At 62.6% G+C, this 26,505-nt stretch overlaps 2 protein-coding genes across 14 annotated transcripts in view; one reads left to right on the top strand and one right to left on the bottom strand.

Moving 5' to 3' along the window:
• The window catches only part of WDR37 (WD repeat domain 37), an 89,284-nt gene extending 83,867 nt beyond the window's left edge, over positions 1-5,417 (top strand). For 2 of the 12 annotated variants that reach the window (XM_072825954.1, XM_072825969.1), the window contains 2 exons: positions 2,719-2,912; positions 4,536-5,411. In XM_072825954.1, the coding sequence (XP_072682055.1) occupies positions 2,719-2,912; positions 4,536-4,640 (299 nt within the window). In that variant the 3' untranslated portion in view covers positions 4,641-5,411. Of the gene's footprint in view, positions 1-2,718; positions 2,913-4,535 lie in introns of those variants that run through there. The other 10 variants (XM_072825957.1, XM_072825956.1, XM_072825960.1 and 7 more) reach the window with 9 other exon arrangements.
• The window catches only part of ADARB2 (adenosine deaminase RNA specific B2 (inactive)), a 338,143-nt gene that overhangs the window by 8,626 nt on the left and 303,012 nt on the right, over positions 1-26,505 (bottom strand). For both annotated transcript variants that reach the window (XM_072825953.1, XM_072825952.1), the window contains 4 exons: positions 17,962-18,130; positions 16,303-16,454; positions 11,057-11,225; positions 2,994-3,175 (listed from right to left, as the gene is read on the bottom strand). In XM_072825953.1, the coding sequence (XP_072682054.1) occupies positions 2,994-3,175; positions 11,057-11,225; positions 16,303-16,454; positions 17,962-18,130 (672 nt within the window). The remainder of the gene's footprint in view (positions 1-2,993; positions 3,176-11,056; positions 11,226-16,302; positions 16,455-17,961; positions 18,131-26,505) is intronic.

Here is a 26,505-nt window from a genome sequence, read left to right as displayed (position 1 = left end):
GTGAACCAGCTGCTTGAGAAACATGGAGTCCATGAGGCCCTGACCCACCGGCGACCCACTATTACTCCTTCAGGGAGGTGCTCCCCTTATCACAGCCTGTGATTCCCATCGTGGATTGTAAACCGGGGTCCGAGACAGCCTGCGGCTCTGATGTCCAATCCCCAAGGCCCGTCTCTCCAGTTTTGTCTCCGTGGCCAGGAGCTTGCCACGGGCCGTAGCCTCCTCCCGAGTGTTCTCTTGGGTGCGGACTAAGGATGTTCGACGTTGAACACCAGGGCCATTGGATACGGCCGCTACTAGGAACAAAGACCGTGTGTATCCCACCCGGGCTGCTCTTCTTCCCGATGAAGAAAAAGGAGACTTAGGTTGAGCGCAGAAGCTCACACAAACCACACCCTCAGCCTAGCAGAACAGCTTCGAAGTCACTTTCTACTCCACTTAGTGTTTTTCTAAAAAAATGAGTATTCGGAACAGAGATTTTCCTTAATTATCTTCATCACCATGTCCTCATCGTATCGAATATGCGAGAAAGATGGAGGGCCAGTTCCCTTAGGGTGGCTGCTCTCACGGGGGATGTGACTCGCCGTCTGGACGTCTGACGTCCGGCCTCGGTTCCGCCCACAGGTGCAGACTGGTCTGTGCGGACTGTCTCAGGATATCCGTGGAGGACATTAATATGCATCCTACAACTGTGTCAATAGGGTGTCTTTTTCGGCTCGGCCGCTTCTTATTAACCCAGAGCTGACGGAGCCCCCACGAAGCGGCCGTACTCCTACGGCACGTGGGCTTCATCTCCTCGGGCAGTTTTGCAAACTGACCTTGAGGGAATCTTCAAGCAGATTTCATGTGCTTGTCTGAGTGCGCTTTTCATTACTATCCTCATACAAGATCTCTCCGTCTCTCCCTGTTGCAGAAAGTCCCGATGATTTCCTCCCAAAATTTGCATGATTAGCTTTTAAATATCATCCAGAGCAGAGCAGCTAAGAGCATGCAGGTGAGACACCACAGTTTAGGCTTATTTGCATCTCTGCAGTAACAAAAGCTGTGTTTTAAATCAGCATCTGAGGATGGACTGAAACGTCCAGTCAGGTCGTCCTGGTTGCGGGTAGGGGTGAGCGTCTCCCCAGGGCGGGGGTTCACACGGGAGGCTCAGGCACTTCGCCATCAGGTTGCACCACTTGATGGTTTGGGGTGTTCTGAATTTCTCTAAAGGAGCTTTTTTTTTTTTTAAATTCACTGTATTTACGATGATCATTCAAAATTCCTGTTTTAATCTGTGCTTGCATAGTTCCAGTTGAACATATGATTTTAAAATAGCTTTGCAAGGGAACGGATGGCCAGACAGTAACGTCCAGAACCCAAAGGGTGGGTGAGAACCAGCCCCTCCAGGGGCACCTGGGTGGCTCGGTCGGCGAAGGTCATGATCCTGAGGACCCCGGGTTCGAGCCCCACTGGCCTCCCTGCTCAGCGGGGCATCTGCTTCTCTCTCTGCCCCTCTTTCTTGTGCGCTCTCTCTCTCTCTCTCTCTGTCTCTGTGTCAGATAAATAAATAAAATCTTAAAAAAAAAAAAAAAAAGCAAGCCAGCCAGCCCCTTGCGGGAAGGGGAGTAAGGATTTGCAGGTGCATTTCCTTGTGTTCGTGGAGCTTGAGTGAATTCCCCACTAGGAGAGGGAAGTGGAGCCACGGAGCGGTGTACTGCGACCCTCATCGGAGCCGTGAGGATTCTTATATTAACTTAGAGCCCGAAGGACTGAGGTTTGTGGGGCCCCCGAGTTGGGAGCATTTGATTTAGCACCAAACCTAGTCCTCGTTCTAGGACTTTGGGCTCCAGGGTCGGGTTGGCAGTTCGGCTGTGAGAAGTTTGCCATTTTGAGAGAAATAAAGGGGAAAGGGGGCGGGGAATGAAAGAAAGAGGTTGAAACTGAGCCAAAGTGCTGTGATCAGAACACAAACTGAACTCACCAACCGTTTAAAAAAATAAATGTGCCTTTATAGACTTTGAATTGGAGCGCGTTTGCCCCCGTCCTGGGGCGCTGGGCGAGCCGGCCATGGGCACCGCTCCTCCCACCTCTTCCCCAGCAGCCCGGGCCGAGCGGGCGCCCACGGTCCCGGATGCCGCCTCATGTCCCAAGGTGCTCCTGTCCCCGCGCCTGTCCCTGCCCCCCCCCCCCCCCCCCGGGCTCCAGGGAGCTGTGGGAGACGGGCAGGAAAGCCTCGGGCCGCCGGCAGCCCCACCGACTCCTGCGGGCACACCCACCGCCCGCTCCTGCTCCACGCGGGGTGGCCCCCTGCCCCCGGGCACGGTCCTCGCCCCCCCACCTCCCCCGCCAGGCTGCGCCCAGGCTCATTCTCAGGAACCAGGAGGGGCTCTCCACGCGCTCTCCCCCTCCCAGCGCGACCCCGGCCCCGCCGACCCGGTGCCCACCCGCGGCGCGGGGCTGAGCAGCTGCCGAGGTGGGCTGTCCCCCGGGCGCCGTGGCGGGGGGGCTCCCGCAGCCCCTGGGGCAGCCAGTGGCCTGCACGGCCCCCGGGGAGGCGCCTCCCGCCCAGCGGAGGGAGAGACTACCCTGTCCACGCGCGGTTCCCGGTTACGTGGGGCTGCGGCGCGGTGGCAGCCTCCTGTCCTCTCCCCTGCCTCCGGGCCATGCTGTACCTTCCTCTCTGAAGCCCTGGAGTGGTGTCACTTTGCTCGCTAAGCCTTTTGTTTTTTTTTTAAGGTTTTAATAAATTTGATAGAGAGGGAGGGAGAGAACGAGCCGAGGGAGGAGCAGCCTCCCCGCTGAGCAGGGAGCCCGACACGGTACCCGATCCCAGGACCCTGAGATCACGACCTGAGCCTAAGGCAGACGCCTCACCGACGAGCCCCGGGCGCCCCTGCTCGCTACATCTCAATAGCCATCAGCCAAAATGGGTAAGATCAGCCCGAGTCCGGACCCACGGGTGCGGCCGATGGGCCCTTATTCCCGCGTCTATGGGGACAGCGTGCTCTTACCGCTGAGGAGGGGCCGATTGTGCCGGTAGGAGGTGGGCAGCTGGCCGATGTCCTCGGTCCGGTGGCTCATGACCCGGGACAGGTGGCCCGTGTGGTGCAGACTCCCCACGATGATGCTGTGCAGGTACACGGGCTCGATGAAGTGGCACAGCAGCGCGCCCTGCAGGCCCAGCACATTCCACCTGCAAGGACAGGGTCAGTGTGGTGCTCACCGGGCGGGTGGCAGTGCCCAGGGCCTCCCTCCACACCCCCCAAAGCCCCGGAAGCCCCGGGCCTGGCCTGCCTCCGCTGGGCTTGGCCGTGTTGTGGGGACAGGCAGGCCCAAGGGAGGAGCGCCCTTGGCCACACCTGGCCCCAGGGAGGGGCTGCAGGCTTGGGTGGCTCAGGGCGCTGAGCCCCTAACCCCATGGGCGCCGCGACGGGGCTCTGCGTTTCCATGATCGGGGCTTCCTTTCCTGGAAAACAAGTTGTTAGATGGCGTGGAAACTATATATTCTCTCAGGGACTGGAGTTAGATTAAAAAAAAAAAAATACCATGTCCCCAAAGCGAATCTGAATTTTTCTTCATGTGAGCCGGGAAGTATCAGAAACGGAGTTTGTTTATTTCCGTTTAGGGGAAAAGACGTTCTCCCCCTTTTGTCCTCAGCAGCCAGGATGACCTGTTGTGTCATTAAATGACATTAATAAATGACCCTGCTCTGCTCTGAGGAAGATTTTGATTTTAGAAGCTCAGATCAGACACGAAGGACGGGGCTGTTCTCGGGAATAAATACAGCCCCGGGCAAGTGTGGTTGCTTCTGCCAGCCCTGATGAGGATTTTTTTTTTCTTTTTTTTCCCCTAAACTTGGGTGGTACAAGGTTACGGGCATCGGTCTGAGGTAACATTTCGTGGTTTCCACTGTAAATAACGTGTTAAAACCCAACCTCCATCAGCAGCGAACATTATGCAGCTAATTTCTTACATCATTGTTCTTTTCATTAATTAACATTTCTCCGCTGTTAGAGCAATTATTGTGGCGCCTCCGTGCCGTACATTTCTTTTCATGATTAATAAGGAGTCATTATATTCCCCTTTTCCTGAAGCAGTCAATTAACACGGAATCCTTTCCATTAATTACCGAACGTTTAAAGCCAGCATGCCCTACCTGGAGAGCAATCTGCTCCGGGAACCTGTGACACCAATTGCTTTAAAAAGTTCTCTTTAAATTTTATTCCGAAAACACAAGCAATTTAGCTGGCGATATTAATTTGCCTCAGAAGCATCGTGGCGAATGAGAGACATGTTTTAATCTCATGCAAGAAAAGGCAGCCATCTGGCGGGCGAGGATCGAGAGAGCGAGTCTCCTGCTCTCCCCGCAAACGCAGGTCATTAAAGTAATGTGTTCATCTACATAAAACTCAAATGGAATATAAAAGGTAATATTTATATACAAACAGTTTAGTCCTACAATTTAAACAGTCATTGGTTTTATGAAACATTTACTTTAGTCTATCAGATTTGCATAACTTCGCTTAAAAAAATAATTGTGGTCATTTCCGTAGGTCCCATCACCTCTTTCAGAAAGGGCCGAACCCGCCGTCCTTCGGAGACTCACATGGTTTCTACCAAAGAGAACATCAAAAAGTTTCGGAGGCGTGGACTCCTGAAGGCAACCAGAGCACGTGTCCCCAGCCGCGGGGGCCTTCCCTTGGCGACGTGGCTGCTGCCGGACTCCGCCGTCGCGGGCGTGTGAGCTGGCCTGTGCACTCCTGCCGACGAAGCGCAGAATCCGGGAGGGGGTTTGGGGCATGTGAGCTTTCCGTGGAAGGAGCACCGCGCTGTTTTGAGTGGTCATTGAGGGATGGGGCCAGGATTTCCAGGAGTACCAGGGAGTGACGGAAAAAAATCCAATAAAGTCACTTGGTCGGATGCTACTTTGGATGCCTCCTCCTTGGGTCAGAAGAGCGCAAGAAAGCAGGAGCAAGGGTAGCAGTTAGTGCGATGGTTTCCAGCATCCGCTGTCAAGTGCACACGTTATTCCCGACCCACGTGGAGGCTTTCCTGTGTTGGCACCAAGTGATGAGCACAGGAACTCTTGCGGACGAAGTCACAGACGCCATCTGCCCGCAGGTAGGGTGCTACGTCACCGCCGGCCGCCAGGGGTTCTGGGCTGCGTCTGTTCTTATGTCTGACCATTAGTGAACCTTTAACATTTCTTACGAGTTGAAAGCAAGGAAATGGACATCCCCCCCCACCCCATAACGAAGCACTCGCCCGAAATCGGCCAAGTCTTGAACAACAAGGTTGGCGTTCCCGGGAGAGCGCGATAGGCTGTTCGGGTGTTGGCTGTGAACAAAAGTTCTGGAACATAACTGAGTGGTTCTGATTCGGCGGGATTGTCTGAAAACAAATGACTTCTCTATGTGGCTTCCTCTTAATAACCTTCATAATAAAGAGAAAATCAACCCTCTCCTTGTCTGGCTCTAGGAGTTTGAACGCATTCAGCTCACATGATCGATAAAACCAAATGTCTTTCTGAATATGAACTGGGGAACCGTCGGCGTTGAGGACTGAATGAGAATGCCTCTCCTTTTTGTTCAAACAGCTGATACTCCTGCGATGTTGACAGAGAAAGAAAGAGATCCCGTGTCTGGTTTTCAATATAGATAATCCCTCAATAAACAGATTTCTGTCCGTTTGTCAATCACGGAAATACCAAAAGATGTGTGGAGGAGAGATCTTGGGGGAAAAAAACTGCCTTTCTGTGGAATCCCCTCGCTCAGTTCGAATCTTGGCCTTCAAGGACCGGGGGAAGCGGTGGCAGGGGTGAGCCCAACCTCTGTGGTCACCACGCGGCGCACCTGCACACGGGATGGAGGGGGGCAGCCGTTAGTGGTGCATGTTTGGGACAGTTGGGGTTCTTGCCACCTTGCTGCGGTCCCGCGGGGTGATGTCTCCTACATATGGTGAAGCCCGTGGTTCAGTCTTCAGTACCATCAACATAGGTACTTGGCAAAAAACAGACACCCAGGTCAATGGGACAGGATAGAGAGCCCAGGAGTGGACTCACACACATATGGCCACTCAGTTCACGACAAAGCATCCAAGAACACGCAACGGGGAGGAGATGGCCTCTTCAGTAGATGGTGCTGGGAGAGCTGGGCAGCCACACGCGGAAGAATGAAACTGGACCGCTGTCGCCCACTGGGCGCAAACCCAAACTCTTGCAGTGGATTAAAGACTCGACGCCAGGTCTTACATTTGTGATGTCTGGGATGGCTCTTGGGGGCGTCATCCTACATGAGAGACAAATACCCTAGGATGTCACTTCTCAGGGAAGCACGGAAAAGCCGAACCCCCAGAAACCGAGTAGAGCGGCGGTCAGCGGAGGCGGCAGGGCGTGGGGAGACGCCAGTCACAGCGTGAGGACTTGCAGCTGTGACAGGAGGCGTTCGGGGACTGTATGTAATAGTGCCGTACGATGCCCCTGAGAAGGGCTCAGGGTGGGTCCGGAAGGTTCTCACTGCAGGAGGGAAACAGAACCTCCGGGACCTGATGGCGGTGTTCGCTGAACCACGGGGGGGGGGGGGGGGGGGAGGGCGAGGGGATTGCGTCGCCATGTGACCGTCCCATCGAGCCGTGCTACACCGTGAACCGCATGCCTCAGCATGGGCCGCGTCCCCCGAAGCGGGGGTGGGCATACGGACTAACCCTCCCCTTTTCTTCTTCGGGGGGAAACCTGCCCATGATCCGGAAGTAGAGCCCTGCCCACCTGGGAGAAATGGCCCGACGGTGCTCCAGCCGGAAGCCTGACAGGAGGTGCAGGAGGCGTGACACACCCAGTGTCGACCCTGAGAGTGTTCTGGGGGCGCCGGGTGCCCTCGGCTCTGAGTCATGGGGCTGGGGCGCAGCCGGGGGTCCCATCTATCCAGCTTGTTTCCCACGCTGCTGACGGGGGTCCCCGTGCTGGACAGAATACTAATCCCCGCGGGTCCAGCCACCCAGAGAGGGGATTTACTCTCCTACCGGCCTGTGGGTTGATACCCCCGACCCTGGCCCCACAGCCTCCGCCCCACAGCCTCCCGTTCCCAAATCTCCAACCTTCTTCTCCTGCCTTTTGACCAAGGTGGGTGATGATGACGCCATGACATTAGACACATTTCTGTGCGAGCGACCCGTCGCCTGTCCGGTCTGCGGGTTGGGCCTTTCGAAACGAGCGCAGGGCCAGACCCGCGAGCCAGCTGCTCAGCCCCGTCGCCGCGACGGGTTCATCCATGGACACGCCCTCGGTCCAACGGCAGATGCTCGGACAAGCAGCTCCCAGAGAAGTGTCTGCTGTTGCGAAGCACACGCCACACGGTGAGATGAAAGGCCTGGTGTCCTCCGCGCGCCCGTCGGTAGGACTGGGCAGTCGACCCGGTTGGCCTGGGGAAGGAGTGCGGCCCTCGGAGGCAGGAGCCGGGCGGCCTGCCATCGCCGTGGAAGCCACGCGCACGCCCGTCCTGGCAGCGGGCGCTCCGTGGAGGGAGGCCTCGGCGAGCCTGAGCTCCCCGCTGGCGGTCAGCACCCGCCGGCCAGGGGGTGGCCCGCCCCGGGGAGCTTCGTCGGACGCCGAGCGAGCCCTGCGCACGGGAAGGTTTGCAGCCGACATGTGGCTTGTTGAGGCCAGTGTGTTTCGGGGCGGTCGTTACAGACAGTGGACAGCGGTCCCAGCGTCCCCTGCATGCTCGGACGCGACCCCCAGGCCGTCTGTGTACGTCACAGTGAGCGGAGTCCCCCGGATGTTGGCACTGACTGCACAAGTTGGGGTCAGGATGACGTCGTGCCGCTCTGGTCATCTTCAGCTGAAAGAAATGACTTCTGCTTAGCGCCGTGTCTCTGCTCTGTTCCCGAGGCCTACGTGGCACGTGCTCCCTTGATGTGGCGCCTCTGGCTGCACCTGCCCAGCACTGACCGCGCGCGTCCTCGCCGTGACCTGGTGGTTCTGATTGTGCGTCTCCACTGCGGGTGCCCCAGAGTCACGTCCTGGGTGGGGGCCGGCGTCTCTGGGTACATGGGGCTTCGCCCGCCCTGGGCTCTGGCTCTGCACCCCCCGTAGAGGTTCCTGGAGGACACACGTCGCCTTGTGTTCCTTCTGTGAAGATGGAAGCCCTGCGGCAAAGCTCCAGGCCCGTGTGGGCCTGGACTGCACGCGAGGCTGTTTCCCCCAGGTCCCCAGGCTGCCTCTCCTTCCCCTCAGCCCCGTCGTCGGGACCCTGCCACGTCCCCAACACCGTGCCGTCCGCGAGATGTCTGTGGCCTCCCTGGCCACCTCGCCGACCCCTGCGCTTTCCTGGGACCTGGGCACCGTCTCCCGTGGGGCCAGCCGGATGCCCAGATGGTTTTGCAGGAACCGAGCTTCCCCGCCCTTTGCGGAGTCCGGGGGTGGACGGCGGGCGGCTCCTCAGGCCTGTGTCTGCTTGAGGTACAGGAGGCGCCAGATCCGGAGCATCCCTGATGGTGGAGACCTGCCAGTGGGTCCATGGGCGGAGGTTGGGTAGGACTTGGTGTGGGCGCAGCGGGGCGGCAGGGGCGGCAGGGGCGGCGGGGGCGCACGGACCTCGGTGCAGGACGCAGCGGGACCCTTGACCCAGCTGTGAGCGCCCCGGGGCGGGCGTTCAGGACGGACCGTGTTAAAAGGACCTGTATTTTGGGATTGGAAACTATGGGCAACGCTTCGACTGGATTTCCATGGAGCTGGTGACACGCAAACACAGGGCGGCCTCCGGCGGGCGGGCCCTCCGCTTAGGTCAGGACGGCGTCCCTCTTCACCGCCTGGAATCTGAGTTTGGAAGTCAGACAGCGCCTCGGTTCCTGGAGGACACCTATAATTTTTTACAGTTCATTTTTATGCAGAAAGTTTTAATCTGTTCATTTAAAGACACATCGCGATCAATAATCGAGCTCAGGTACTTAAAATTAGAAACCATATCTAAAGGAACATTAGTTCCAGAAGATTTAGATTTTTATGTGCCGCTCTGGTTGGATCCTTGGCGGCGAAGGCGGAGAGCCCTCGGTCTAGGGGCGCAGCGACCCCGCGGGGAGCGGACCAGCGCCCGGGCCCCCCTCCCCTCCCGCGGGTGACATCCCCTCTGCTCTGCGGCCACTGCCCCCCGCTGCTGCGGTTGGGGGGTCCCCCTTCATGCCCGGGGACAGCCCCTCTGTCATGACGCTCCAACGTCACCTGGGCGTCCTGGGAATCGATTTTACGATGACTTCATCTGGTTCCAGAATTTTCCAAAGACCAAGAGGGCTGGGCGAAGGAGGAAACTGCCTCCCCTGGTGGCTATGGTCTCCCGGGGCCGCCACGGTGCACCCCACAACCCGGGAGGCGTGAATCAGTAGCCGTGACTTAGGTCAGGGTCCCGGAGGCCAGCGTGGGAGGTCGGGGTGTGGGCGGGGCTGCAGCCCCAGGGGATGGGTTGGGATGGTGGCAGCAGCCAAGTCAGGACACTGTCCGTGTCTCCGTGGGAAGAGCCCGTACTTTGGGTGTTGTCCGTGCCCTGGTTTGCCGTGTGGGTCCGTGCAGGAGGGAAGGAAACAGGCGAACGCGCCCATCGTCAGAGCGTCTCTTTGGAAGCCTCCGTGCATGGAGTGCAACGTCGCAGGAGCTCGCGGCCTGGAGCCATCGGTGCATGCCCCACGGAAGGTGGCGGCTGTGGCAGGACCCAGGGCAGGTGGCGTCACCCTGACCCAGGCTCAGGGCTGCCACAAGAACTGTCAAGGGCCACACGTGCACGTCACTGTGAAGGGGCCCCCGGCGCCCCGCTCTTAGGAGCAGGAGCCAACGGTACTGGTGCTTGGTGTTCCTGCAGCCCCAGTGTCAGGGGGTGGAGATGGAGACACGGCGGGCGGGGGGGGGGGATGATGGGGGGGGCAGAGACGGGGAGAGGAGGAGGGGAGACAGAGAGACGGGAGACGACGGGTGGGAGGGTGGAGACAGACAGAAAGGCGGGGGACACAATGGGGGGGACAGAGACGGAGATGGAGATATGGGGGAGACGATGGGGAGGGCAGAGACGGAGACACAGGGACCCGACGGGCGGGGTGGACGGGACTGGGCTCCTGCCCGGCCTGCGTGCCCCCGGTGGCCTCGGCCCAGGGTGGGGACCAGGGGCGGGTGTGCACACACACGCGGGGCCGAGTGATGTCGAGGGGACACCCCACACCCGCAGCCCCAGCGCAGCCGCCTGCAGAGCTGAGCGCGTCCCATGGGCCGCCATCGGGGGCCGGGCCTCCCGCAGGAGAGGTCTGGGAAGGGCGCAGGCTGCCACCCACCCACAGCCACCCTGGGCGGCCATGCCCCGTGACGCTTGTGTGTGTGGGACCCACAGACGCGGCTGGTTGCACCGTGCCCTCGCGCGGGGTCCCCAGGGCCCCGGGGGGTGGCTGAGAGCCCCGTGACCCCAGGTGCCCAGAGGTTTTCCCGGAGGAGGAAGTCGCCCTTCCTGCTTCACGGAAGGTGAGAATGCTACAGGGAGCAGGGGGCGCCTGACGCATGGGGGCCAGTCCCTCTGAGGCGGAAACCGGTGCCACAGCTTGTCCCCTGGCCCGGGGCTGCCACAGCCCAGAGGGCGACCGCCCGACTCCCCTGCGCCCCTTGGTGGATCTGAGCCCTCACGGGGCCTGGCCTGCACCTCGCCTGCCCCCGACGGCTCCGTGGCCTCCCAGGGAGAAGGTCAGCACAGGCCTGGGGGGGGCCCGCGAGGGTCCGTGGGCCACAGTCCCGCCTCTCGGGAGCCCACGTGCCGGGGACCCAGGCCTGGAGGGTGCACGTGGCCTGGCCGGCGAAGGGGGCACGTCTGCCATCTGCCTCCGACGGGCCCGCGGGCTGTCCTGACCTCCCAGGCTTCCAGATGAGGGCCGACGGCGGCAGCGCCTGGACCGGCTGTGCCTCTGCTCAGAGGCACATGGCGCGGGGAGGGTGGCCATGAGCGAGGCCGCCGAGAGGCCCTCCTCCCCTGGGCGCCTTCCCTGTCCCTCCCTCCCTCAGGCCCTGCCAGGCCGCGGCCCCCTGGGAGGAGGCGGGCGAGGGGGCTGTTACCTGGCGATCTTGTCGGTGCAGGACATGGTGACGAGCTGCTCACCCAGCAGGACGCCGTCCCACGTCTGCACCGCGCTGGGGCCCCGCACGGGGACTGTCCCTTCCCCAGACTCGATCTTCGTGCGCAGGTGCCCGCGGAGCTTCCTGACGATGTGCTTGCTGCTGTTCACTAGGAGGGAAGAGGCGGCCGTGAGCAGCTGGGACCTGTTTGTGCAGGGACAGGAGCCCCCGCCCCCCGAGGTGGTGTGGAGGAGGGGCAGGTGTGCAGGGACCTCTGGGGGACCCCGGCGCCGTGGGTGGCCTGCCGGCCGTGGAAGCACAGGTAAGTGGCCCAGCGGAGGGGACTTGCCTCTGAGCAGAGGCCGCTGCACAGCTGCGCCCAGCGCCACCTCGAGACCCGGCCACGACGGCTCCATACGGGCCCGGCACCGAGCGTCCAGGGCTCTGTGGTCACCCGGCCTCCGGCCTGGCTCCTTGGCTGCGCGCACAGCGGCACGGCCGGCGGCCAGGGAGCATGGCTGCATTCCAAACGCTTTGCGCGTGGACGCTGAGGTCGGAGGTCCGTGGATGCACCCCTCAGCCGTGCTTGGTCCCCGGACCGTGGGGCGGTGGGGGGCTCGGGCCTGAGGCCTGTGGTCTGCAGACCCCGGCTAGATTTCATCCTGGCCCAACTGTTTTCTAGCTCCGTGACCTCGGCAAGGTTACTGGTGACGGCCAGACGCGGCTCTTGCGCCCTGACTTGGGCCGCGGCCGTGCCTGCCCCCTGCGCTGCAGGGATGGGTGAGGTAGGCCGTGCACGGTGCAGCAGGGCATCCGCTACCACCCTGGGGAGCTACGAATCGTTCCCTGGGGGCCCCTCGAGCCTTGGTCCCATACCCTCCCACTCTCCTTCCCAGAGCCCCGTCACAGGCGCACGCACGTGCACACACACTGCCCACCCCACGGTTACTTGGAGAATGAGCATGAGCAAGGCCGAGACAGTCAACTTTTTTTTTTGTATATTTCTTTACTGGAGTTCGATTTGCCCACATAGTGTAACACACAGTGCTCATGCCGTCAAGTGCCCCCTTCCGTGCCCGTCACCTCTTATCATCTCTTAAAAGCTCTGCTCGTTACGTCTGGCACATGTCGCATATGGAAACGGCCAACTGCTGTGCGTGCGAATGATACAGAAAACAGCACGTGAGCCCCGTGCTCCCGCGCACGTGGTGATGTGGATGGATGCTGAGGGGACTCTCTTTAAAAGTTTCTATGTAAGTTTTGAAGTCGTGGAAATAGGGTTTCTGCCCTATTTATCCTTACCGAAGGCAGCAAGTAATAACGCGTGGGTTTACAGGTGCACCTCCTTTTACAGATCTCGAAATAACTGCTGGTATATTTTCTCATTGTTTCTGGGAACTTTAGTTCTTGTACTACGTTTCCATAGTGACGGACGTCCATGTCATAGGGAGAAAGACGCTGTACTCCTCGCAGAAAGTGAATTTAAAAGGGCTCAGGTTGCTTTTTGGTCGTCAGCAACCAGGTGCTTGGCGGGATCCAATCTTGACCGGTCCGTGAGTCGTCCACAGAAGGAAGAACCAAGAGGAGAGACTGAGCCCGGGTAGGCATAGCCAAAGATGCGCCACGGTGGTGATGGTGAGAGAGCCAATCCCTGCAGCTTTAGGTGGCACCAGGAATCAGATGATGATGATGATGGCCATGAGGAGACCAGGGTGCCCATAAGGAGAAAGATGATGGTGATGATGGTGAGGATGGTGAGGATGATGGCAGTGATGCTGGTGGTCATGATGGTGGTGGTGGTGATGGTGATGTTCATGTTGATGAAGATGATGGTAGTGATGGTGATGGTGATGATGATGGTCACCAGGAGACCAGAGGGACCATAAGGAGAAAGATGATGGTGCTGGTGGTGATGCTGGTGGTGGTGATGATGATGTCAGTGATGCTGGTGGTCATGATGGTGGTGGTAGTGATGATGGTGATGACGATGCTGGTAGTGATCATCATAGATAACGGTGTTGGAGGTGGTGGTGATGGTGAAGGTTATGGGGATGATGGTGGCAATGATGATAAATTGAAATATAAAGTAGTTCCTATGACTCAAAACCCCTTGACCAAAACTTTGCTTGGACCTGACTACCCTGTGCGTGTGGGGCCTTACTGGCCCCGTCAGCTTCCCGGGTCAGGCAGACTGAGAGCAGAGGACCAGTACGCCTCAGTTTCCAGTTGGTTGCAGCGTCAGGGACTGGGAGTTCTCCACGGGGATTTTCTCAGGGAGCATGGTACTTCCTTCCGCCTCTTTGTAATAATTATGGCGTCCTTGTCACTCTCCGGGTGCTTCAAATACTGTGTCATTTTTCAGACCTGGGAGGTTGCCTGTCACCATGCAAGGCTTCTCTGGGTTCCCACCCACTGCTTCTGCACAAGTAACTTTCCAGCAAGTAGACTTTACAGGCGGTTAATGCCGTGACGGCAGGGAGTCCTGGCCTGAATAGCAGCCGGTGGGCAGGAGTTCACGCAGTTTTCGGGTGGATTGATTTTGCCTGAAGGGCCAGGTGCATGAGGCGCTCCTGAAAACTGTTTATTTTGGGGGGGCGCTACGTCTCAGGCTGCTTTCGGACGAGTGTCATCAGTCCCGGGACAGGGGGCTGCGTTGGGAGCCTTGGGGGTCTCGTGGAGCCTGCTTCCTGTGGCTCTTCCTCGCCTGGCTGGGGGGTGGGGGGAGCTGACGTTGGCACTGGAGGCAGAACAGGCCCCGGTCCAGCCAGGGGCTGCAGGGGACCGAATCTCCCCGAGCTGCAGCGGCCCTGGCGGTGGGGTGCGGCGTGCGTATGAGCCCTCCCAAATCCACAGAACGTTCTCGTCCGCTGTTGGTATTCCAAGTCCGCGGACTCCTTCTTGTGGGCTTGGTCACCCTGAAACCTTTGGAGACGGATGACGAGATGACGTACGGGTGGTCCTGTGCTTTACGGGGTCGTTCAGGTGAGTATTGTATTTCTAGGACAGAACCAGGAGGAGATGGAGACCGACGGCCATGGAGGGCGTCCACTGAGGGAACGCGGCGTGTCTGAGGAGCGGTGCGTGGCGGCCGCCGCGCTGCAGGGAGGAGGAGAGCCGGAAACGGGAGACAAAGGTCTAGGAAGGGCAGACGATGCGTCTAAGTGCCACATTACTTAGTTTCCAAGCCATCTCTGAGTGGTATGTGCGTCCCAGAAGGTACGGCTGCGGCGCCATCTGCGGTGACACTGCGGCAGTGTCTGTAGCCCCCGTCACGTGTGTCTTGGGGGGGCAGCGGCGAGCACAGGGGGGCCCCTGGATGGCCCTGCCCCCGCGCACGGACCTTCTCAGCCACGGCCTGTGACTCAGTAGATGGACCTGAAGACGGGGCTTCCAGGAGGCAGCTGTAGATCTGTGACGGGCTGGCTGTGGCCTGACCGCTCGAACGTCCCTAACGTAGGACCAGTGGGTTGGCTCAGCACATGCTCGTGGGATACGACGTAATCCGCCCTTTCCCGTGGGTTTTGGGGGAAGACGGAGGGGAGGATCTGCGCACGCCGTTAAACCTTGGCTAACGGCAGCGAGAACTGAATTTCCCAGGGTAGTTAGAGATGCCCATGGACGTGGCGTGTGCGTTGGGATGTGGGGGTCGGAGGGAGGGCGGTGCCCCGGGTCTTGTCAGGGCTCCTTGCACGGGGCCCCCTCGGAGTGGTGGGGCCAGCCCCATCTGCCCGGAGCCCCAGGACGCGGCATCATCCCCCGTCTGGTCCCCCGGGGTGAGCGGAGTCACTCCCGTCGCGCAGGCCGGGCCCCGCAGGAGCTGTACACCTGCCCGGGCGGCCCGGCCCTGTGTGCAGGGAGACACACCCGGTCTGTGCGGGGACTGCGCGGGGGTCAGTCCCGTAGCTGGACATGTGTGGATGCTCAGGACGGCTGTGCCAGTTCCCCACTGCACCCAGTGACCGGAATCCTGGGCGGAGCAGGGCAGCGGGCAGCTGCGTGTGCGGACGCCCCCGGTGGCCCTGGATGAGCCAGGCTGCACACAAGCCCAGGAGCGCTGGCCTGCCGGCAGGGAGCCCCCCAAGCACCTCACACCCGGGGCTTCGAGTTCAGTCGTACAGACTCCGGGAGGAAGGATTACAGTCAGCGTGGACAAATCTTTTTGAGGAAACAAGTGAAACTGGGGAATTTAGACTTTTTTGAGCCACCGGGGGTCGGGGGGATGCGACATCACCAGCCACAAATAAACCTCCCTACGTGTGTTTCGGCCACTGTGCTCCTGCCGGGGGTTTCCTGGGGTGTCAGCATCTTGGTGGGACCAGATCCCTCATCATGCACATGCTCGGTATCACTGCCCACGTCAGACAGTTGGCCTGGTGCTGCTGCTGGGACGGGCCTGCGTGTGTGCATGCGTGTGCACGTGTGTCTGTGTGTGTGCACACGTGTGATGCACATGCATGTACAGTACGTGTTGTGTGCACATACCTGGAACAGGCCTGTGCATGTGTGCATGTGTGTGTGCACGGGTGAGGTGTGCATGTGTCCACACGTGTGGCATGCATGTGTGCATGCGTGTGCACACATGTGGTGTGCGTGTGTGCACCCATGTGATGTGCATGTGTGCACGTGTGTGCATGTGTGTGGTGTGCATGCATGTGCAGTACATGTCGTATGTACCTGGGCTTCTGGGACGGGTCTGCGCGTGTGGTGGTGCGAGCACAGTCTGTGCCGCTTGCACACGTCGCACCAGGGATGAGTCCGTGCCCTGTGGAGCAGCTGCACCTCCTGGAGGTGCGGACGTCATGGAACCACACACGGAGGCGGCCTGTGTCCCGACTCTGGAACCGTCACCTCCGTTGGGTGGATGCCGTGGGACACGCCCCTGAGAAGCCCCCAGAGGGCAGCTGCTGCCCAGCGCCCAGCGGAGCTTGTCACCCCAAGGCCACACCTGCCACCGGCGTAGTTACATGTGAGCCGACGCGGCCGGCGCTTCTCTCCGCCAAGTTGCCCACAACGGCGAGGGACGCCGCCTAGACTGCTTGTGCCCCGAGCCGCTCCCCCCTTCTCCCGCCCTGTCCCCTGTCTCCTGGGGCGTGGGCCGCCCACCGGGTGACGTGGACGGGAGCGCCTGCCCTCCGTGCCTGGGACCCCGACCCCGGGCCTCGGGGAGGACCGTCCCGCACGGCACAGGCCATGCACGGTCAGCACGGCCGGGCTGTCGTGGGCGCAGCGGGTGGGGCTGTGCTTACAGTCCGCCGTGATCTCGTAGGGCGAGTGCAGCCTGGCGTCTCCGCAGGGGGACGTGCTCACGTACAGGTGGAACAGCACGTTGTCTCTCAGCCGGTAGCCGCCGTCCTTGGACCGCTCGAATATCGAGTGCTCCGAGTCCTCGCGCCGCTTGCTAGGGTCACAGAGAGGCCTGGTCACCCGCCGTGAGCCGAGCGGGAGGGCGCCCACCGGCCGACGCCATGGCTCCCCAGCTGTCCCGCGTGCCCTCTGCGTGGTGCCTCCCGCCGCGGGGCCGCATCTGCAACAGGCGGAGGCTCGCGGGGCGCAGACCCCGTCTTGGGCTCAGGTGTCACCGAGCCAGCTCCCTGGCAGGAGCGGCCCTCCTGCTCGTGGGGGGGGCTCGGCCCCCGGCCCCGCAGGGCCCCTTCCCCCCGCAGCTGCTGGGAGTCTGCCCACAGGCCTCCCCCACCCTCCTGGGCCTGCTGTGGGTGCCGGCGGCTCACAGGGGGAGTGAGGAGCCCTGCCCGCAGGTCAGGACTGGGGACGCTTCTGGCAGAGACGCCGGCAGCGGTCAAGTCACCATGGCCGGATCGTGCGGGCACCAGCACTGGCGCATCGGGTTCCCACAAGCACCTCAATTCTGCACATTTAGTGTGTCATGCAGAGTGAGGCCAGTGCTGGTGACGGCCACCCCGGCCTCGGGGCCCCTTCCTCGTGACCCCCTCAAACACACGCGTTGCAAGGAGGCAAGAAACAGACCTTCAGGGCCACTGGGGTCACAGTCCTGGGGGACACATTCTGGGAAGTGGAATCCATTCGGAACTGTGGGGCGCAGGGAGACTTGGGCCCGGTCTGGGTGTCACCAGGGCTGGGAGCTGCTGGCCTGTGGCCTGGCTGGTGGTGACCAAGCCCGTGGACGAGGCCCTGGGACGAGGCCCCGGGAGGAGACCCCAGGACGAAGCCCCAGGACGAGCCCCCAGGACGAGGTCCCTGGGAGGAGACCCCAGGATGAGCCCCTGGGACGAGGTCCCCGGACTAGGTTGTGGCACGAGGCCCCAGATGAGCCTCGGGATGAGGCCCGGGGAAGCGCGGGGATTCTCAGAAGTGGCACCGACAGGTGCATAGAGGCTCTCAGCTCGCCCGCCGCCCGCGGCTGAAAGGGCCGGAAAGGATGGCCCGTAAGGCCGGGGCGCAGGGTCAGCCTCAGGCCGAGGCGCTGTCCCCTCCCGCGGCCAGGAACTTGGGGTCCGCGCCTATCTCCCGGGGACAGTGGGCTTTTCTTTTGGGGCTTCTTTCGTTCCTTCTTTTGAAAACGTAGGGTGGTTGTGGGATGACCGAGCAGAGGCTGGTGGTGGGAGGGGTGGGGTGTGGGGGCCCCTGGAGAGGGGGCCCGGGAGTAGCTGGAGCAGCTCGGCAGCCGCGGGGGTGCATGTCGCACGGGCCGCCCCCCTCTCCCTCCCCCAAGGAGCCGTGTCCTCGGCTGGACGGCAGCTGGAGGCGACCTCCTTCCAGGGCCTGCGAGCTCGTGTCCCCCAAGCAGTTGTGGGGTCCTGGCCCAGGGCGACGGGGTTAGCAGGCAGGGAGCCCCAGGAGCTGCACGGCAGGGCGGCAGGTGCCGGGGCCGGGGGGGAGGTGCTGGGAGGGCCCTGGGGCTCCGCGTGGCCGCAGGCGGCCCTCACCTCAGGTGCAGCTCCAGCTGCGCGTACATGAAGTGCACCAGCGCCCGCCTGGCCACGATCTCTGCGTGGCAGTCGTTCACCACCAGCCCCTGGTCGTTGAGGTACTCGCCGCTGATGCACTTGGTCCCCGATGACAGGACGACCACCTGCGCCTGCCTGACATCCAGGCCTGGGGGACAGAGAGACCGTCAGCCCACGTGTGGGGGCCGGGCCTGCGCCCCTGCCTGCCCCCGGAGCCTCCCCCCGCGGCAGGAGCCCCCCACCTGGAGCCTGGCGGGCACTGTCGGCAGTGTCGCCAGGTGTGGGGGGTGCAGGCCCAGAGCACCCCGTGGCCTGGGCACCCGGGAAGCTCCTCCGCCCCCGCGGACCCACGGGTGCCCTGAGTGACCGCAGGCTGGTTCTCGGAGGGACACGGACTGTTGGCCCCTCCCCACGTCTGTGCAGACAGTGCCCAGCCTGCCCCCCAACATCCATGCGCGAGCAACACCGGAGGCAGAGAGACCTGGCGGCCCCCGGGGTCAGGCCGCAGGTGTGGGGCGCTGAGCTGTGGGCAGCAGCCCCCCATCCTGCCGCCGCCTCCCCTCATGGGGCGGGGAATCGCGTCCTCATAGACTCCGGTGAGCACAGGCCCCGGCCCCCCCAGGTGCCACCCAGGACACAAGAGAGACCCCGCGCACACTCAGCCACGGGCAGCGGGCCTGCTCCGCCCCAGCACGCGGGGACGGGGGGACAGGGGGACGGGGGATGAGGGATGGGGGGACAGGGGGACAGAGGATGGGGGAGAGGGGGGACAGGGGGACGGGGGCCACGGGGATGGGGGATGGGGGATGGGGGATGGGGGAACGGGGAGGATGGGGGGATGGGGGACAGGGGATGGGGGGCTAGAGGGGACAGGGGGCCGCAGGGACAGGGTGACGGGGCCATGGGAAATGGAATGGGGGGGTTAGGGGGGACAGGGTGCTGTGGGGATGGGTGATGGGGGGATGGGGGACAGGGGGACGGGGGGGCATAGGGATGGGGGATGGGGGCTGCGGGGGATGGGGGATGCGGGGATGGGGGGACCGGGAGACGGGGGACGGGGATGGGGGCACGGGGGGATGGGGGGATGGGGGATGGGGGACAGGGGAGAGGGGGGACAGGGGGACGGGGGCCACGGGAATGGGGGATGGGGGATGGGGGAACAGGGAGGATGGGGGGATGGGGGACAGGGGATAGGGGGACGGGGGGATGGGAGGCCAGGGGGGCGGGGGACGGGGGGCTAGAGGGGACAGGGGGCTGCAGGGACAGGGTGACAGGGGGCCTCGGGGAATGGAACGGTGGGGACAGGGTGCTGTGGGGATGGGTGATGGGGGGATGGGGGATAGGGGCTGCAGGGCCAGGGGGCCAGAGGATGGGGGATGCGGGAAAGGGGGAATGGGGGGACGGGGGGATGGGCCCACGGGGACAGGGGGTTGTGGGGGGGCCTGTGGAGATGGGGGCGGAGCTGAGCAGTCGGGTGCTGAATTGCTGGCTCTACCGCGGCTCTCTCCCCCCCTGAAGCTGGTGCCCGTCTCTGCCTGGGGGTGCGAGGCCCAGGGCCTGCAGGATGCGCGGACGACGGGGTCACAGGCGCGGCCTGGGCCTGGGGCAGCCACAGGGGGGGACCTGCAGCACTGCTGGCCCAGGGGCAACCCTCGAAGACGTGCACCTCCGACGGGACAGGGCCCGGAGAGTCCTCCCACCCCTGCCCTGACCTCATCGCATTTTGGGGGCACCGTCTACACTGCGGACTCCGCTTCCCGGAACTTGAGGCCAGTGTGCAACATCGCGCTTCCCAGACCCGTGAAAATGTGTGAGTCTCTGGGTTCGGCGCCAGGGCTTCGTGCTTTTCCTGAGGAGCCTGGGCCGGGTGGGAGGGAAGGAGCCGGCGATCATGCCCCCCCACCCCGTACTCGCGTGGGGGCCTGAGGGAGCCCTGCGGGGCCACCTCCCCCAGTCCCCGCAGCCCTGCCGAGCCCCGGGCAGCCGGCTTCGGTGCCTGTGGGCCTGGGCCGTGAGCCTCCAGAGCGGCGCGTCATTGTTCGGAGTGCTCTCTTTACATATGTACGAGCAGAGTTCTGAGGTCAGACCCACTATGGTTTTCGGACCGTCTCTGCGCCCCGGTTCCCAGCCACTGACCCGGCAGAGGCCCCGCGGCCTGTACGCCCCCCTCCACCCCCCGCACTTCCTTTCCCGCCCCGGGATCCTCGCTGAGCCCGGAGCCGAAAGCAAGCCGAACAGAAGAACCACTGGGAAGGAACGGCAGGCTGCACGGGGCCACCGGCGCTGGGGAGACCCTGGCAGGCCCCGGCCGAGCGCTGTCCACTGCGAGGATGACAACGATGCCTTGGCAGCCGGCTCCTGCCCGCGTCTGGGCCTGGACGCGAGGCCCTGAGTTCGGATCCTGCCGCTGTTCCCGGCACCTCGTCCAGGAAGCAGAGTCCAGCCCAAGGACCTCAGTGACCTTCCGCGTCTCAGCGTCGGAGGAAGCGGTGCCTGTTCCTGCTCCGCGTTCTGCAGGTGCGGGGACTTGGAGTCGTGGAAGGTGACACTCACAGTTGTCTTCTCGGCTCTCGGACCTTCGCCGTCGGGGGCACGCGCAGGCCAGCCCAGCAGCACGGAGCTCTGCGGGGACGCTCCCCGCTCCTCCCGTGTGCCGCCGGCCGCTGCACAAACACTCACGGCTGTGCCTTCACCCTCCAAAGCCCCCGGGCACCCCGGAGTCCACCGCGCCCCACAGTCTCCCCCTGTGGGGCGGCCCCTGTGAGACGCACAGTGGACGTGGGACCCGGTGCGGACTCCGGTCCTGGGACATGGCTGAGGGACGGCAGGAGGGACGTGGCAGAAGGCACAGTGCGCTGACGTCGGTGGAACGGGTGGAAACTCGGCGAGCGACCTGCCCCCGAAGCTCCGGGCCCACTTCTTTGGGAGAATCCTTCCCACCGTGATGCGGCAGCCGCGGCCAAGGCCGTTTAGAGGGTTCTGGAGCCCGCGGAGACCAGGAGACCTCAAATCCTTTTCATCCTGGGATGCCTGTTTGTCATCTATTCAGGGACAGACGCCGCAGAGTCTCAGTGAAATACCAGCTGCCACGCGTGGGGGCGAAGGAGCAGTACAGTACTCGCCACAGGGGCCTGTGCTGGAGGTGCAGCAATGGCTTATAGTCAGTTAAAACGCAATACAAAAATATGACAATTATGGGCACTGAGGAGGCACCTGACAAAATCCTACAAGGACTTTGATAAAAACTCGAAAAACAAAATAGAGGGATTTTTCCAATGTGATGTTACATACACACACCACACAGGGGTGTACACACAGGCACACACGTGTGATATGTGCAGAGAGGTGTGCACACAGAGATAGGTGTGTGCACACGACAGGTGTGCTCATGTGGACATAGGTGTACACACACAATAGGTGTGCACACGGAAACAGGTGTACACATGACAGGTATGCACACATGTGGACATAGGTGTGCACACACAACAGGTGCACACACAGAGACAGGTGTGCGCACTGTGGACATAGGTGCGCGCACACCCCCCTCCCTCCTGCGGCCGCTCGCTGGGGCGGCCCTAGAGGCTGTGTGTGGCTCGGGGACGCGGCAAGGATGCCTGCGCCACTCCGTCCCTCAGCGCTCCCCGGAGCCGTTAGCCAACTGACTCAACAAGAGAAGGAAGGTGCAGCCAGAGCAATGGGGACAGAGAAGTCGTGGTGTCGCTGCACGGCGCCACGATTGTGGGTGTGGAAATCTCCAGAGAGCCCAGCCGGGAGACTGTGGACATCGTTGGAGAGTCCGTGAAGTCACAGGGCACGAGCGAGTGTACAGAACTCAGTAGCTCTCGCGTGTACACACGGCCGCTGGCGGGAAACTGGGAGGGACAAACGGCTCCGCTGAGCGCAGCCAAGAGGAACAGGAGTGAGTTTCACAGGACATGACCAAGACGAAAAATGAAGAAAACAGTGACTCCCCGCAGAAGACACCAAAAAACCTGAACCGATGGATGGTGCCCTCCTTGGACGGGAAGGTTCGGCGTCCGGGGTCCCCCCAATCTAACGTGATTGTTAAGGTTAACGGGATTCCCGCCGGGGCGGCACTGGGGCTTTGTCCTTGACAAAACCTGGTTTAAAGGTTTTTGAACAAGTAACCTTTGCGTTACTTGTTTTTGAACCAGGCGCGCTGATCTTAGTGGTGACCCGGGAAGTGCTGGGGAGAAGCAGCAGTGGGACACACCCTAGGAGACACCCGGCAGGTTCCAAGGGCTTGGGAGTCTCCTCATGCTGCGCTTCCACCCGAAGTCATAGACGAGCTTAGAGCTTAGTGCCGGTGAAGGTGGTGACGCCTCGGAGCTGCGGGTGGGGACACTGGAGACCGTCCCAGGGGGCTGTCGCGTCCCTGAAGGGCCGTCTGGCCACAGCCACCTCCTTCCTCACGTGCAGCGGCTGCGTCCGGGTGGAGCAACACGCAAGATGGGCTGCACGCGGTGTTTCCAGCGGCTCTGCTCACAATGACCCCAACTTGGAAGCGTGTCCTCAAGCAGGTGACAGATAAAGATCTGCGGTCCGTCCACACGGTGCGAAGCGACCTGAGCCATCCCCTGTGGAGAGACGCGGGAAGCCAGGGCGCCTATCACCCAGGGCACCAGCCAGCAAGTGGGATGGCACCTGCGGGCGCCCTGGGGAAGCAGAGCGCTGGGCGGGGGAGGTGAGCGGGTCTGGGCGGCGCCGGGTCACCCGCGGCCTCACACGCCTGTCCGCGCCCACGGAGCACGCCGCACCAAAAACGGAAGCCGCGCACTTGGCTGATGGAAGAGAGGACAGGATGCGAAGGTGCTGGAGGGCACGTGCGGGTAACCGTGCGGGTCTGGAGGGTGGAGGCCTTGCTGATGACGAGCTCTCCGCGCAGCACAGGCCCTCAGCCCCGCTGGGCCAAGTCCCGCCCAGCCGACAACAGCGCCTGTCGGGGCAGCAAGAGATCAATAAGAGGGCAGGGCTGCAGGGAGCCCGCGGCCAAGCCACGATGCGATGTGGCTTCCCAGGTAAGAGCTCGCGGAGGGGAGTGTCCCCATGGGTGACGGGAAGGCCCCGGGGGGGTGTCCCCGTGGATGTCGGGAAGGCCCCGAGGGCAGGGCCCAGAGACCCGAGAAAGGGCTCCGACGGGTAGGACAGTGTCACTGGGGCCAAGGGATCCCTGGAGGTCAGTGCACCGCAGTCCTGCGTGTGTTGGGTCGGGGAGGCCCTGGAACTTCATCGGGCACAGAAGGAGGGGCTCTGGGAGGCTCTGGCCGCGAGGGGGGGGGGCGGGCCCCTGGGGGGGGAGGAGCTGCCCCGGGGTGCCCCCCCTCCGGCCCTCCACATGCGTGAGCGGGGCTGCAAGCCGGGTGGGCCCCACCAGTGGCCGCAGCGTCCCGGTGGGGCGTGGTGGCCGCACAGCGCGGGTGGAAAGATTCCCAGGGCGCAGCATCGCACGTAAGCTGCAAGGTGCCGAGAAAGGTGCGCCGCGACCTAGGCTTCCTGCAGGAAACGGCCGAGGACGCCCGCAGGTGTGCCAGTGCAGGTCCTCGCACTTTGCCCAAGGAGCCCCGGGGGCCGGGGTCGGGGGCTGGGGTCAGGGCCAGGGGGGAGACCTGGGGGGACCTGGGGGCCTGCACCATCCGGGCTGCTAGAGCTCGTCCGCTGTGTCGTGTGAAAGATGGGGACAAAACGAGGGCTCCCAAGGGTTTGGGGCGGCAGGAAGGAGCTGCAACGTGCAAGGGGCCAGTGCGAGTGTCCCGAGTGCTGGGACCCGAGCTGTCGGTGCTGCAGCCGGGCTCTTCTCTGCCCGTTGCTAGGATTACAGCACAGCCCCGGGGCTGCTGTCGCAAGTGCAGGAACCCCGTGGCCCCTGAAGCCCCTCGCAGCTGGGGTCCCGCGGGCCTGCTGCCCCAGGGCGGACGGTGCAGCATCACCTGGCTTGGCAGCAGCCCCAGGGAGCCAGGAGGGCGGGCACCCTGCTCCCAGGCCTGCCCGGGGCCCAGTGGGCGGGGGGCTTGGACTTGGGGGCGCTAGGGATGAACGACTCGGCTTTTTCAATGCTGCGCTGGTTTCTTAAGTGGCTGTCCACGCGCAGCCCGGTGGCTCCTGAGAGGCCGCTGCCCCAGGGAACACACGAGGGTCGGGTGATGGGTCTGTGGTGCCAGGACTGAGCTGCCCCCAGACCTGGGGGCCGCCGCTGAGGCTGGGCTTCGTGTGGGGAGGAGACGCCGGGTCGGCTTCTGGCACTGACGGGGGACAGCGAGGGGCCACCCCCAGCTCCACGTGTGTCCCTCCAGTCGGCCTCTGCGGTCAAGTCTGCAGGGTGCCTCCTCCTTCCTGCCCTGCAAGGGCCCCGGGGTGCGACTGAGGCAGGAGGAGGGGAATTAGGAGCTGAGACCCTCAGGCCCAATGCGGACCACAGGGATTTGTGCTTAGGAGCCTGCCCATCGTCTAGTCTTTCCTGCCGTTGGATGTCGGATGTTGGATGCGTTCCTACTCGGTCAGCTTGGATGCACGCTCCCACGGAGTCCCGGGTGGGTGAGGTACAGGTGAGGAGATGAAAGGTGACCTGGTGCAGCGCAGCCCCCTTGGGGGCTCCGCACCGTCCCATGGACCAGTTATCTCCTGTGGCCGGTCGGACAGGGACATAGACCGTGAACACACTCGAAAGTCCGAGAGCTTGCAGGCCGTCAGCTTCCCCAGCTGGCCGTGCGCTCGGTGTTATCGGGCGTCCAGAGCTGCACGTTACAGCCCCGCCACCCGGGGCGGGGTGGGCATCGGAGGTAACGGGGGCTCCTGGGAACATGGGACGCGCAAGGATCTTCCAGAAATCTCCTTTCCTCCTCCCTTCTCGCTGCCCTGCGCCCACGATCAGCACGTAGGGAGGAGGGTCTCCCTCTCCTCCTGACACCAGCAAGGCCTGTGTCACGTTCCCATTGGAAAAAGACTGTGGTTGAAGAGACTGGAACAAAGTGGGGTTCGCTTTATGGCCTTGAGGTAAAAGGTGGTGTTTGGCTTTCATGCCCCGGTGAACTCTTGGGCAGTTGGACGCTGGGTTACGATGTGATGGTGAGAAAGCAGGAGCACCTGGACAGCGTGGACGGGGCTCGGGATTTGGGGGGTGCAGTGGACGTGCCATCCTCCTCTCCGATTCCCGCGTTTCCTGGTGCACCTGCTGGCCCAGAGGGGGCTGGCCCGGGTGGGGCTGCTGGCCCTTGTGTGCCTGTGGGCTGAGCCCCTTATCTCTAGACGGGCCACGTCAGGAGTGAAACAGAGCCTGTGTTTGTCCGCGGTTTAGACCTGCCCCTCGCCGTGCGGGGCGTCGGCCCCCGCCATTGTCAACCTCCCCGAATGCGGGGACCTTCCTCCGCCCCACAGGGCTCTGCGCCTCGCTGCGAGGGGCTTCCGGGACCAGTCTCTGAAGTCCTGCCGACCGCTCACTCGCGTGTCCCCCCCCATGCAAGGCCCTGCCCACGGCCTCAACCCGCCTTCCCCACGGCCTCCTGGGCGGGAACGGAGACATCCACTTCTGTTTCTTTGATCAAAGTCATTGCCGTCACTCAAGGGAGAGAGTGGGGAGAAAGGGGTTTGGGAGCCTGGGGAGCAAGCTTGCGGCAAGCGCCTGCGAGAGTCCCCTGCCGAGATGCTGGGACCCAGCAGGTGTGCCGGGGGGGGGGGGGCCGCCCCCCCCCCCCCCCCCCCCCCGCTGGCGCCCTGGCAGACTCCTCATCCCGCAGAGCGCGGTGCCCAGCACGAGAGCAGATCTGGTCGCCCGTGTGCTCACGTTGGTTCAGTGCAAGAAGCTCTGAAACGGCAGAGCACACATGCCGTGTCGTTCAGTGGGACTTTGGGATCCTCCCTGGACGACGGGCCAGTGCCCTCTGCCCTCAAGTGTCTGCCACCGTGCACGGAGCTCTCCTGGGCTGCTCTCCCACCATCCCACCTAGGGGCTGTGTCCTCCCCACCCAGCCCTCGAGAGATGCGCCGGGCGGTCACCCGTGCCAGGCGTTGTGGGGTGATGAGCGCGGCCCGTCAGCTTAAACCGGAAGGGTCTTGTCAGAGCTACAGCACCTGGATGTGCTGTGCAGGCTGGGCTCGCAGGGAGGCTGGAACACGAACCTCCAAAAGCACGCACCAGGGACATCTTTTTGCTGGTTACTCACTTAATAAGCCCAGAAGTCAATAATTTTGCAGGCGAAGATCTTGCATCACAGCACCACGCCTCGGGCATGCGTGTAGGGGCCCCGCAGCGGGCGGGCGGGGGATGCTGCAGAGCCTGTGGCCACCCGTGACCCCACCCGCCTCCCCGCGGCCCGGGGAAAGGCACCCGTCCCCTTCATCTCCTTGTCGGTGTTTCTTAAAAGCCGTAATTAAGATTCCTGCCTCTCCCACTTCCCAGGGTTGCAGCAATTAACTTGATTAGCGTATTGGAGAGTGCTATCAACAGTGTGCATTTGCATATCAAATGAAAATCATCATTATTAATAGTCCTTCAAGACCCACTTCCCA

Source organism: Canis lupus, chromosome 5 (genome assembly GCF_048164855.1).
Source record: "Canis lupus baileyi chromosome 5, mCanLup2.hap1, whole genome shotgun sequence".
In the NCBI taxonomy this organism is placed as follows: Eukaryota; Metazoa; Chordata; class Mammalia; order Carnivora; family Canidae; genus Canis; species Canis lupus.
The sequence above is the reverse complement of the archived record's forward strand: the minus strand, read 5'-3'. Positions and strand labels throughout refer to the sequence as shown.